We start from the raw sequence: 13,595 nt of genomic DNA on the forward strand, positions 1-13,595 counted from the left end.
AACACAACAGGGACGCACGGTATTCAACACACTGGGGTAGACACTGTTCCAAACACAGGGACAAACACTGTTCCATCCACAGGGATAGACACTGTTCCATACACACAGACACTCACTGTTCCACACACAGAGATAGACATTGTTCCACACACAGGGACAGACACTGTTCCAAACATAGGGACAAACACTGTTCCACACACAGAGATAGACATTGTTCCACACACAGAGACACTCACTGTTCCAAACATAGGGACAAACACTGTTCCACACACAGGGATAGACAATGTTCCATACACACAGACACTCACTGTTCCACACACAGGGACAGACACTGTTCCACACACAGAGACACTCACTATTCCACACACAGGGACAGACACTGTTCCACACACAGGGACAAACACTGTTCCACACACAGGGACAGACACTGTTCCACACACAGAGACAGACACTGTTCCACACACAGGGACAGACACTGTGCCACACACAGGGACAAACACTGTTCCACACACAGAGACAGACACTGTTCCACACACAGGGACAGACACTGTTCCACACACAGAGACACTCACTATTCCACACACAGGGACAAACACTGTTCCACACACAGGGACAAACACTGTTCCACACACAGGGACAGACACTGTTCCACACACAGGGACAGACACTGTTCCACACACAGAGACACTCACTATTCCACACACAGGGACAAACACTGTTCCACACACAGGGACAGACACTGTTCCAAACATAGGGACAAACACTGTTCCTCACACAGGGATAGACATTGTTCCACACACAGGGAAACTCACTGTTCCACACACACAGGCACTCACTGTTCCACACACAGGGACAGATATTGTTCCACACACAGGGACAAACATTGTTCCACACACAGGGACAGACACTGTGCCACACACAGAGACACTCACTGTTCCACACACAGGGTCAGACAGTGTTCCACACACAGAGACACTCACTGTTCCACACACAGGGACAGACACTGTTCCACACACAGAGACACTCACTGTTCCACACACAGGGACAAACACTGTTCCACACACAGTGATAGACAGTGTTCCACACACAGGGACAGACACTGTTCCACACACAGAGACAGACACTGTTCCACACACAGAGATAGACAGTGTTCCACACACAGTGACAGACACTGTGCCACACACAGGGTCAGACACTGTTCCACACACAGGGACACTCACTGTTCCACACAGAGGGACAGACACTGTGCCACACACAGGGACAGACACTGTTCCACACATAGGGACAGACACAGTGTCACACACAGGGACAGACACTGTGCCACACACAGGGACAGACACTGTTCCACACACAGGGACAGACACTGTGCCACACACAGGGACAGACACTGTGCCACACACAGGGACAGACACTGTGCCACACAGAGGCACAGACACTGTGCCACAGAGAGAGAGAGACACTGTTCCACACACAGCGACAGACACTGTTCCACACGCAGGGACAGACACTGTGCCACACACAGGGACAGACACTGTGCCACACAGAGGGACAGACACTGTGCCACACACAGGGACAGACACTGTTCCACACACAGAGACAGACACTGTGCCACACACAGGGACAGACACTGTTCCACACACAGGGACAGACACTGTTCCACACACAGGGACATACACTGTTCCACACACAGAGACAGACAGTGTTCCACAGAGAGAGAGAGACTGTTCCACACGCAGGGACAGACACTGTTCCACACACAGAGACACTCACTGTTCCACACAGAGGGACAGACACTGTTCCACAGAGAGAGAGAGACACTGTTCCACACACAGGGACAGTCACTGTTCCACACACAGGGACAGACACTGTTCCACAGAGAGAGAGAGACACTGTTCCACACACAGGGACAGACACTGTTCCACACACAGGGACAGAGACTGTTCCACACGCAGGGACAGACACTGTTCCACACGCAGGGACACTCACTGTTCCACATGCAGGGACAGACACTGTCCCACACACAGACATAGACACTGTGCCACCAACAGGGACAGACACTGTTCCACACAGAGAGACACACACTGTTCCACAAACAGGATAGATACTATTACACACACACAGACACTCGCTATTCCACACAGAGAGACAGACACTGTTCCACACACACAGAGAGACACTGTTCCACACGCAGGGACAGACACTGTTCCACACACAGACACTCCCTGTTCCAAACACAGGGACATTCATTATTCCACAGACATAGACACTCACAGTTCCACACACAGAGACACACATTTTCCACAGAAAGGCACAGACACTGTTCCTCACACAGACATATTTCATACAGTGCAGAAGGTGGCCATTCAGCCCATCAAGTCGCACCGACCCACTTCAGCACTTACTTCAACCCTATCCCCGTAACCCAATAACCCCTACCTAACCTTTTTTTTGGTCACTAGGGGCAATTTATCATGGCCAATCCACCTAACCTGCACGTCTTTGGACTGTGAGAGGAAACCGGAACACCCGGAGGAAACCCACGCACACACGGGGAGAACGTGCAAACGGTGACCCAGCCGGGAATCATACCTGGGACCCTGCCGCTGTGAAGCCACAATGCTACCCATTGTGCTACCGTGCTGCCCACAGAGACAGACAATGTTCCACACACAGAGACACTCGCTGTTCCACACACACGGACAGACACTGTTCCACACACACGGACAGACCCCTGTCTCCTTTTGCACCCATGCGCTGTGTGATTGCAAGCCCACTATATTAATATTAACGGTTGATGCATGTGCTTCAATGCATGGACAGGTTAGAAATGGTAATCTCTCATTTCCAGACACCATCATTTAAACACGATCTATCGATTGGTCTGGACAGGCTGGCAACAGTTTATTGTTGCTTTCAGTCAGCAACCCCTTCTCCCTTACCCACATGGAGCGATGGGAGTTATCCCACTTATTCTATCAGGGGCAGCTTATGAATGAGGCACGTGGCTCGGCACTGGTCCCCAAACAACTGGGTCCCACAAAATGATGAGCATGTCTCACAGCCAATCAGGGACAGAGGTATTTTTGAAATTCCTTACAGATGACCCGTCAGTCACCCTGCTGGGCCAGTCATTGCAGAGAGGGTAGCTCCTGATAAATCACCAGTCAGCGGTACATTCCCCCTCTGTCCTGTGACGCTGCGTGTTTGTGCAGTAAGGTGCAGCAATATGGAATCAGCGGCAAACCAGCTTGCAGTCCCAGATAAAACTTTAATTCTGACACACACAGCAGTGGCTGGAGTCCAGTGTTCAGGAGTATGAATTTGAGAAGATGCAGCCCCCAGTGCCTGTCATATTAAGGTGTGATTCCGTGAATCTCAGCCCTGCAGGCGGGAACGAGCGCCGGAGGCAATTAACCCACTCTATCCCATTCCAACATCCCTCACCCTCCTATCGCTGCTCCTGCACCCCGATCCTCCTTCCCTCACCTGCATCGCCCACCTTCTAGCCCATCCCCCTATCCCGACCCCATCGTTCTCCCTCCCTCACACTCGGCGTAATAGTAGCACAGTGGTTAGCACCGTTGCTTCACAGCGCCAGGATCCCAGGTTCGATTCCCAGCTTCGGTCACATTCTGTGGGGAGTCTGCACGTTCTCCCTGTGTCTGTGTGGGTTTCCTCCGGGTGCTCCGGTTTCCTCCCACAAGTCCCGAAAGACGTGCTGTTAGGTGAATTGGACATTCTGAATTCACCCTGTGTACCCGAACAGGCGCCGGAATGTGGCGATTGGGGGCTTTTCAAAATAACTTCATTGCAATGTTAATGTAAGCCTACTTGTGACAATAAAGATTATTATTATTATCCCCATTCCCCCAGTAGGAAAATGGTGATTGTGTGGGATTGAGAGACGTGCAGGTGCGGACACAGGCCCATTTGTATCCAAACACCGTCAAGCCTAAGCCGATGCTGACCATAGCCCCTACCCAGGGATCTGTCAATTGGCATTGTGTGGTGAATGTACATCACGTAATTCACACTGTATAGTATTGTATTCACACTGTATAGCATTGTGTCCTTGCGGGCTCTGTCTGTGAGCCGTTGCACGGCTCTGCCCACAGGGGGAAACGAGGAGCTTATACAGGGCTCCACCCTCAACTCCGCCCTTGGCTCCGCCCATGGCCCCTCCCACTACCAGAAGTATAAAGTGTTGCAGCCTTGTGAGTCTGCCTCAGTTCTTCTGGTCGCAGGCAGGCTCAGTTGTAAGTCTATTAAAGCCACAGTTTACTTCCTATCGTGTCTCGAGTGAATTGATGGTCACATCACATTGTGACACATTTGGCTGCTGGAAGTGTTCAAGGGGCATACAGGAGTGCCTCACCGAGAAAGAGGCACATTCTGCAGGCAAGTCCCTCTACCTGGCACTCAGCTGATACCAAATCAGTCCTCTTGTTACCGTAAGCAGGACCGAATTAAGGTAATGGCCTCTATTATATAATACATGACTTTGGTCATGTAAAGCCAAATTCTCTAACAATATAGAGGTTTCTATAGACCCCGGATGTTTTATCAATTGCTTAATTTATCCTCTTTGTCGCATAAACACAATACCTAAAATTAGCTATGTATATTATAAAACAATGATAATTGGTCAGACATTAAGGTGTGTTAAATAAATAAATAGCACGGAAAGATAGTTGAGGGTGCAGTGAAGAATTTTCTTCCTTACCCAACATGTCAGGAAGTTACAGATTTAATCAGCAGCTTATCCTGACATAATATCCAATTTCCATGTGGGAACCATTGAACCTCACAGCACAGATGGATGCTATTTGATCTATCATTGTAACTGCACAGCTCTCAGACAGAACTATCCACGTCATGTTATTTCCCATACTTCTCTTTTTAAATGAATTCCAGTATGAAATGTCTGATGGAGCCTATTCCTGCCATTGTTTCTGCTCGAAACATCACCCGTGTCCTAACAACTCCGCAATTCCTACCAATAGTCATTGTATCATTCTGTTTTATTTGGTTGAAAAAATGAGTGCACCAAAGATCATGGTACCTGCTGTAAGAATGTGTTCAATTTTCAGGTATAAAGAAAGGTTTCAAAAATGGAGACTGGGGTGGGCTGGTTGATGGAAATAAGTTATAGAGAAGAAACATAAAGTGATTTACATAAATAGTTTGCAAAGTATAAACATTTTGCAAAGTATAAAATGTTGGCAAGATTGCATGTATAGACATCAGATACAACTAAAGTTAACTAAAGCCAGAATTGAATGTCAAAAATACATTGGAGAAAAAAAAAACGATTAGGTGGCATTCCGATGGCAAAGGGATATAAGTTCTAATAGTGGCCAAAAAAGCCACACAGGTCCTTTGAATAATGACTCGGATTGAGGAGTATGATACAACTAAAATATAAGTATATCTGTTTTGCATTGGTATAGAACATAGAACAGTACAGCACAGAACAGGCCCTTCGGCCCTCAATGTTGTGCCGAGCCATGATCACCCTACTCAAACCCACGTATCCACCCTATACCCGTAACCCAACAACCCCCCCCCCCTTAACCTTACTTTTATTAGGACACTATGGGCAATTTAGCATGGCCAATCCACCTAACCCGCACATCTTTGGACTGTGGGAGGAAACCGGAGCACCCGGAGGAAACCCACGCACACAGGGGGAGGACGTGCAGACTCCACACAGAGTCTGGAGTATAAATGTGTTTGATATTGACTCCTTGTATGTAAATGCATAAATGGCCTTAGCTTGGTTTGAGGCACTGAAGGTTGAACAGGTTGCTAGACTGGATAACATTTATCCCTAAATACTGTAAAAAATCAGAGAGGTACTATGCGAGTCAAGCCATTAATTTAGCTGACTAATATTTCTGAGCCATCTGGAATAGTTTGAACTGACTGAAGAAGGCGCTTTATGCATAAATGCTTGCACACATATGGTGAGGTCTGTTCATTAATATCTAGATAGGAACACAGGAATACATGGATGCCATTCAGCCCCTTGCGCTTGTTCTATCATTAAGGCCGGTCTGTCTCTTAACTCTATTTACCTAGTTTTTTTTCCATACTTTGTTCGTAAAGCTCTACAATACATGTGTTTAATAGTCTTGAATTACATAATTAAACTGTTGCATAATTAATTTCTAGTCATGCTAAATACTAATGATTCAATGATTCATGGTTTGAAATAAAATGCCAACTGGCACTAATATTTTTCACGTAAAATATATAGTTAAACTGACGTTTCTAGACTCAAATGATTAATACATCGGAAAACAACGTAACAAGAGTATTCAGAAATGGTATGAGCAGCATATTTTCTGAGAGCTACTGCACCACCTAATTTCCCACTACACCACTGGTGGTGGGGGCAGGGGTAGCAGGAGGTGTGGAGTGTGAGAGAGTAGGGGGAAGAGAGAGTGTGCGTAAGAAATGTGTCAGAGAAAAAGTATGCATGGAGTAAGAGAGGAAGTGCACGTGTGTGCCGAGGGGTTCAGATGAAGAGAGCGTGTGTGCGAGAGGTAGGATTGGAGAGTGTGTGCAAGGGGTAGGGAAGGAGATTGCGTGTAAGGAGGGTGGATGAAGAGAGGGTGTATGCAAGGCGTGATGGGAGGAAGTGTGTGTGAGGGGAGGGAGTTTGCGTGAGGGTAGGGACGGAGAGAGAGTGTGACGGGTGGGGATGAAGAGAGATTGTGTGTGAGGGGTGGGGGGAGGTCAAAGTGTGTTTGGGGTGGGTGAGGGGGAAAGTGTGTTTGGGGTGGGGAGGGTATGCGATGGGTGGGGAAGGGGGGAAGTGTGTTTGGGGTCGGGGAGGGTATGTGAGGGGTGGGGGAGGAGGAAAGTGTGTTTGGGGTGATGGAAGGTCTGTAATGGGTGGGGAGGGGAATAGTGCATTTGGGATGAGGGAGGGTGTGTGAGGGGTGGGGAGGGGGAAAGTGTGTTTGGGGTGGGGGTGGGTATGTGAAGGTTGGGGGAGGGGAAAGTGTGTTTGGGGTGGGGGAGAGTACGTGATGGGTGGGGAAGGGGGAAAGTGTGTTTGGGGTCGGGAAGGGTATGTGAGGGGTGGGGGAGGGGAAAAGTGTGCTTGGGGTGGGGAGGGTATGTAATGAGTGGGGCAGGGGGAAAGTGTGTTTGAGGTGGGGGAGAGGGTTAGTGTGTGGGGTGGGGGGGAGAGGGATTGTGTGTTTGGGGTGGGGGGACAGGGAGAGTGTGTGGGGTGGGGGGGAGAGGAAGCGTGTGTGGGGTGGGGGGATAGTGTGTGTGGGATGGGGGAGAGGGAGAGTGTGGGGTGGGGGGAGAGGTAGAGTGTGTGGGGTGAGGGGGAGAGGGATAGTGTGTGGGGCGGGGGGAGTGTGTGTGTGTGTGTGGAGGGAGAGTGTGTGTGGGGGGAGAGTGTGGGTGTGGGGGGAGATTGTGTGTGTGGGGGGAGTGTGTGTGTGGGGGGGAGAGTGTGTGTGGGGGGAGAGTGTGTGTGTGTGGAGGAGAGTGTGTGTGTGGGGGGAGTGTGTGTGGGGGAGGTTGTGTGTGTGGGGGAGTGTGTGTGTGTGGGGGAGAGTGTGTGTGGCGGGGAGTGTGTGTATATGGGAGGGGGAGTGTGTGTGGGGGAGAGTGTGTGTGTGTGGGGGGGAGTGTGTGTGTGTGTGTGTTTGGGGGACAGTGTGTGTGTGGGGGGCAGAGTGTGTGTGGAGGGAGAGTGTGTGTGTGGTTGGAGGGTTTGTGTGTGGGGGAGAGTGTGTGTGGGGAGAGTGTGTGTGGGGGGAGATTGTGTGTGTGGGGGCAGTGTGTGTGTGTGGGGGAGAGTTTGTGTGGCGGGGGAGTGTGTGTGTATGGGAGGGGGGAGTGTGTGTGGGGGCAGAGTGTGTGTATGTGGGGGGAGCATGTGTGTGTTTGGGGGGGCAGTGTGTGTGGGGGGCAGAGTGTGTGTGGAAGGTAAGTGTGTGTGTGGGTGGAGGGATTGTGTGTGTGAGGGGCGGCAGTGTGTGTGGAGGGGTGGAGAGTGTGTGGGGTGGGGGGAGAGTGTGTGGGGTGGGGGTGGTGAGTGTGTGGGGGGTGGGGGGAAGAGTTTGTGTGGGCTGGGGGGAAAGGGAGATTGTGTGTGGGGGGGTGAGAATGTGTGTGAGTGGATTGTGTGTGTGGGGATGGGAGAATGTGTGTGGGGTGGGGGAGTATGTGTGTGGGGGAGTGTGTGTGTCGGGGAGAGTGTGTGTGTGGGGGGAGTGTGTGTGTCGGAGGAGAGTGTGTGTGTGGGTGTGTGTGTGTGTGGGGGGGGAGTGTGTGTGTGGGGGGAGCGTGTGTCGGGAAGAGTGTGTGTGTGGGGGGAGAGTGTGTGTGTGGGGGTGTGTGGTATCGGGGAGAGTGTGTGTGTGGGGAAGTGTGTGTGTGTGTGGGGGTGTGTGTGGGAGAGAGTGTGTGTGTGGGTGGAAGAGTGTGATGGGGGGCAGTGTATGCATGTGGGGAGAGTGTGTGTGTGTGTGGGAGGGGGCAGTGTGTGTGGGGGGAGAGGGTGTGTGAGGGGTGAGGAATGTGTGTATGGGCGAGAGTGTGTGTGTGGGGTGAGAGTGTGTGGGGGGAGTGTGTGTGTGGGGGAGTGTGTGTGTGTGGGGGTGTGTGTGGGAGAGAGTGTGTGTGTGGGGTGGTGAGAGTGTGTGATGGGGAGTGTGTGTTTGTGGGAGGGGCCAGTGTGTGTGGGGGGAGAGTGTATGTGTGGGGGGAGAGTGTGTGGGGGGGAGAGTGTGTGTGGGGGGGGGGGGTTGGTGAGTGTGTGTGTGTGTGGGGGGGGAGCGCGTGTGTGGGATAAAATGTTAATTAGTGTGGGGGAGAGTGTGTGTGTGGGGGAGAGTGTGTGTGGGATCGAATGTTAATGTGTGTGGGGGAGAGTGTGTGGGGGGGGGGGGTGGTGAGTTTGTGTGGGGGGTGGTGAGTTTGTGTGGGGGAGAGTGTGTGTGTGGGGGGGGGAGTGTGTGTGTGTGTGGGGGGGAGTGTGTGTGTGGGGTGTGTGTGTGTGTGGGGGTGGTGAGTGTGTGTGTGTGTGGGGGGGAGAGTGTGTGTGTGGGGGGGGAGCGTGTGTGTGTGGGGGGGAGTGTGTGTGTGTGTGGGGGGGGAGTGTGTGTGTGGGGGGTGGTGAGTTTGTGTGGGGGGAGAGTGTGTGTATAGGGGGTGAGTGTGTGTGTGTGGGGGGGAGAGTGTGTGTGTGTGTGGGGGGAGAGTGTGTGTGTGGGGGGGGTGAGTGTGTGTGTGTGTGGGGGGAGAGTGTGTGTGTGGGGGGGGTGAGTTTGTGTGTGTGTGGGGGGGAGAGTGTGTGTGTGGTGGGGGGTGGAAGTGTGTGTGTGTGTGGGGGGGGGGGGGAGAGTGTGTGTGTGGGGGTGGTGAGTTTGTGTGGGGGGAGAGTGTGTGTATAGGGGGGTGAGTGTGTGTGTGTGGGGGGGAGAGTGTGTGTGTGTGTGGGGGGAGAGTGTGTGTGTGGGGGGGGAGAGTGTGTGTGTGGGGGGAGAGTGTGTGTGGGGGGGGAGAGTGTGTGTGTGTGTGTGGGGGGGGAGAGTGTGTGTGTGTGGTGGGGGTAGGAAGTGTGTGTGTGTGTGGGGGGGGGGTGGAAGTGTGTGTGTGTGGGGGGGGAGAGTGTGTGTGTGTGGGGGGGAGAGTGTGTGTGCGGTGGGGGGTGGAAGTGTGTGTGTGGTGGGGGGTGGAAGTGTGTGTGTGTGGGGACGGGGACGGGGGCGGGACTGCTACTCGGTTGGTAGGATGGTGGAGTCACACTGAAGCTGAGCTGAGGACCTGGGAGCAGTGAACGCCGCCCTGTCTCTGTCCCAGTGCCGCTCTGATCTCCCGCGCGGTGGAATATTCACCTCCCGCTTCACGCTTGAATTTTGCTGCTTGAAGAACAGCGAAACGCGCCGAGTGTGAGAAACAGACAATAATTAGTCAGTTTCCAAACATTGTCCATTGATCTCAGTGTCGCTAATTCTCTGATGAATTGCTGGTGTTCCCGCTGTTGGGGATTGGTCCAGAGGTAGTGAGTGGATTTGAGAGGAAGGTGTGGAATCTCCCCCGGTACACTGAGCTCTGTCTCTCTCTCTCGCTCGCTCGCTGTTCTCATCAATCGCCCTGAGGGGCCGCCAACACAAATCACAGCCCAACTCCGCGGCTCCTCGCCATTTCATTTAGTCTCCTTTTTCTCACCCTGCACAGTGACAGCTTTTCCAGTGAAAGTTTTTCCAGTGAAAGCTTTCCAGTGTCAGCTTTTACCGTCCGCCTCAGTTCCCATCCCAAAGAGTGAGCCGCAACAGGAAACTTCCTTGGTAAGGAGCGAGCTGAAAGTCTGAGCAGATAAACAGACCATCGATCCCATTCCCAGACCCCGGAGATTATTCCCAGACCTCGCATCTGATTCCCACACCCTCGAGATCGTTCGCCGACGCCGTGGTCACTCCCAGACCCCGATTATCATTCCCAGATACCGGCGATTATTTCCAGTCCCCGGATATTATTCCCAGAATCTGGATCCCATTACCAGACTCCCGAGATTATTCTCAGACCCTGGATCCCATTTTCAGACCTCAGAGATCATTCCCAGACCCTGGATTCCATTCCCAGGCCCTGCTCACTGATTCTGGGCAGTCACCAGGGCATTGGGGGCAGATTCAGAGGGTAATGCCAGTTTGGTGGGCACATACAGAGCAATACCCTACCTGATTCAGATGGTAATGCCAGTTTGGTGGGCACATACAGAGCAATACCCTACCTGAAAGGTTAATACACTACCCGGAGTCACAATGTGAGGTTGATATCCAGCTGTGTGCACAATGTGAGATTAATACCCTACCTGTGGACACAATGTGAGGTTAATACCCTACCTGTGGACACAATGTGAGGTTAATACCCTATCTGTGGGCACATTGTGAAGTCAATACCCTACCTGTGGGCACATTGTGAAGTCAATACCCTACCTGTGGACACAGTGTGAGGTTAATACCCTACCTGTGGACACAATGTGAGGTTAATACCCTATCTGTGGGCACATTGTGAAGTCAATACCCTACCTGTGGGCACAATGTAAGGTTAATATCCAACTGTGTGCACAATGTGAAATTAATACCCTACCTGTGGGCACAATGTAAGGTTAATACACTACCTGTGGGGATAATGTGAGATTAATACCCTACCTGTGGGGATAATGTGAGGTTAATACCCTACCTGTGGGCACAATGTGAGGTTAATGCCCGACCTGTGGGGACAATGTGAGGTTAATACCCTACCTGTGGGCATAATGTGAGGTCAATGCCCGACCTGTGGGGACAATGTGAAAAATAGTGCTCTTCCTATGGGCACAATGTGGGGTTTATACCTTATCTGTGGGGAAAATGTGAGGTTAATATATTACCTGTGGGAACAAAATGTGAGATTAATACCCTACCTGTGGGGACAATGTGACGTTAGTGCCCTTCCTATGGGCACAATGTGAGGTTTATACCTTACCTGTGGGGAAAATGTGAGGTGAATGTCTTACCTGTGGGGACACAATGCGAGATTAATACCCTACCTGTGGGACAATGTAAGGTAAATATCCTACCTGTGGGAACATAATGTGAGATTAATACCTTTCCTGTGGGGACTCAATGTGAGATTAATATATTTCCTGTGGGGACTCAATGTGAGATTAATACCCTATTCGTGGGAACACAATGTAAAATTAATACCCTACTTCTGGGGACAATGTAAGGTTAATACCCTACCTGTGGGACAATGTAAGGTTAATACTCTACCTTTGGGACAATGTAAGGTTAATACCGTACCCGTGGGACAATGTGAGGTTAATACCCTACCTGTGGGCAGATGTTTTGGCAACATATGAACTCACACTTTCTCCCCAAAATACCCATCCACCCAGGCACCATAACAAGAGCCCCCCGACATGTTGGGCAACAGGACATTGTCCACAACAAGACCCCCCCCCCCCCCCCCCCCCCCCCCCCCCCAGTCCCCACTCACATCAACCCCAGCAAAAGCAAACCTCGCTAATAACAGCAGCAAACGGCATTGCAACGAACATATTTGAGCACAAATAGAAAATATTAAATCAAATCCCAGACTCTTACCTCCCCGGAGGAGCAGGGCGATTAACAGTGGGAGGACGGGGCTCATTCCCGGGGCTGCAGAGTGTCCTCGCTTCGCTGATCTTTGCAGAGAGCTGTCTGGGCTGGACTGCCCGAGCGTTCCCTTCGCTCTCTTCGGAGTGTCTGGGTTTGCTCGTCTCTGGTTACTGCTCACTCGCCGCTGTCCTGCGCCTGTCTCCGATGTTGCCGCCGTTCAACATCTCCTCAAGTCAAGAGTCATTCAGATCCAGCGCTCCCAGCAGCAGCAACTCCGCCCACAGCAGCAAGAGCTCTTCCCCCAAAGCGCACATTCGCTCAAACCAGAGGCACTAAGCATCCGACAGCAGGACAGTCACCCACACTCCACCCATAGCGTTACACAACACACCAGGCACAGTGGCAATCCTGTAGCCCCTCGCCCGATCCAACACGGGGGAACAATCCCAACTGGCAAGATCACCGAATTAATCTAACATAGGGCAACATACAATTCACTGAACCCCAGGGTAAAGCACACACACACACACACACGCCAGAACTAGTACCAGGGAGTCGAGCTCACTCACCCGAATAAGCTCAACACTGAGCATCTTAAGCCCACCACCAAGGGTAACTCAACACACATGCCCATTACAGCAGCAAACTAAATAAAACCTAAAATAAAAGCAAATTACTGCGGATGCTGGAATCGGAAGCAAAAACAGAAAATACTGGACAATCTCAACAGGTCCACCAGCATCTGTGGAGAGGGAAGGGACCTAACGTCCCGAGTCTTGGTGACTCTTCGTCAAATCCAATGGGCGGGTTTCTCCATCCTGCCGCACCCATTTGCGGGTGCGGCGTGCTCCCTGGCAGCGGGATCCTCCATCCCGGCAGCCGGCCAGTGAGGTTTCCCATTGTGGGCATACCCACGTCATCGGGAAATCCGCGGGAGTGAGTGCGCTGCTGGAGAAACGGAAGATCCTGCTGATGGAGGATCCAGCCCAATATGTCTACCCAGGTCCTCAGGTCACTAAAAGGGGCAACACAGGTGGAGAAGGTAGTCAAGTTAGTTTGGGGCAGCACGGTAGCATTGTGGATAGCACAATCGCTTAACAGCTCCAGGGTCCCAGGTTCGATTCTGGCTTGGGTCACTGTCTGTGCGGAGTCTGCACATCCTCCCCGTGTGTGCGTGGGTTTCCTCCGGGTGCTCCGGTTTCCTCCCACAGTCCAAAGATGTGCAGGTTAGGTGGATTGGCCATGATAAATTGCCCTTAGTGTCCAAAAATTGCCCTTAGTGTTGGGTGGGGTTACTGGGTTATGGGAATAGGGTGGAGGTGTTAACCTTGGGTAGGGTGCTCTTTCCAGGAGCCGGTGCAGACTCGATGGGCCGAATGGCCTCCTTCTGCACTGTAAATTCTATGATCTATGATCTATGATCAAGAAGGCATACAGCATGCTTGCCTTCATTGGCTGGGGCATTGAGTATAAAAAGTGGCA

The 13,595-nt window shown here is 51.6% G+C and overlaps 1 protein-coding gene across 2 annotated transcripts in view; it reads right to left on the reverse strand.

The window, feature by feature from the left end:
• The window catches only part of kirrel3a (kirre like nephrin family adhesion molecule 3a), a 991,443-nt gene extending 978,750 nt beyond the window's left edge, over positions 1–12,693 (reverse strand). Inside the window, exon 1 of one of the 2 annotated variants that reach the window (XM_038778399.1) lies at positions 12,120–12,693. In XM_038778399.1, coding sequence (XP_038634327.1) covers positions 12,120–12,165 — 46 coding nt within the window. In that variant the 5' untranslated portion in view covers positions 12,166–12,693. The remainder of the gene's footprint in view (positions 1–12,119) is intronic. The other variant, XM_038778398.1, reaches the window with a different exon arrangement.
• Between the last annotated feature and the right edge of the window lie 902 nt (positions 12,694–13,595).

Source organism: Scyliorhinus canicula, chromosome 19 (assembly GCF_902713615.1).
Source record: "Scyliorhinus canicula chromosome 19, sScyCan1.1, whole genome shotgun sequence".
NCBI classification, from domain to species: Eukaryota; Metazoa; Chordata; class Chondrichthyes; order Carcharhiniformes; family Scyliorhinidae; genus Scyliorhinus; species Scyliorhinus canicula.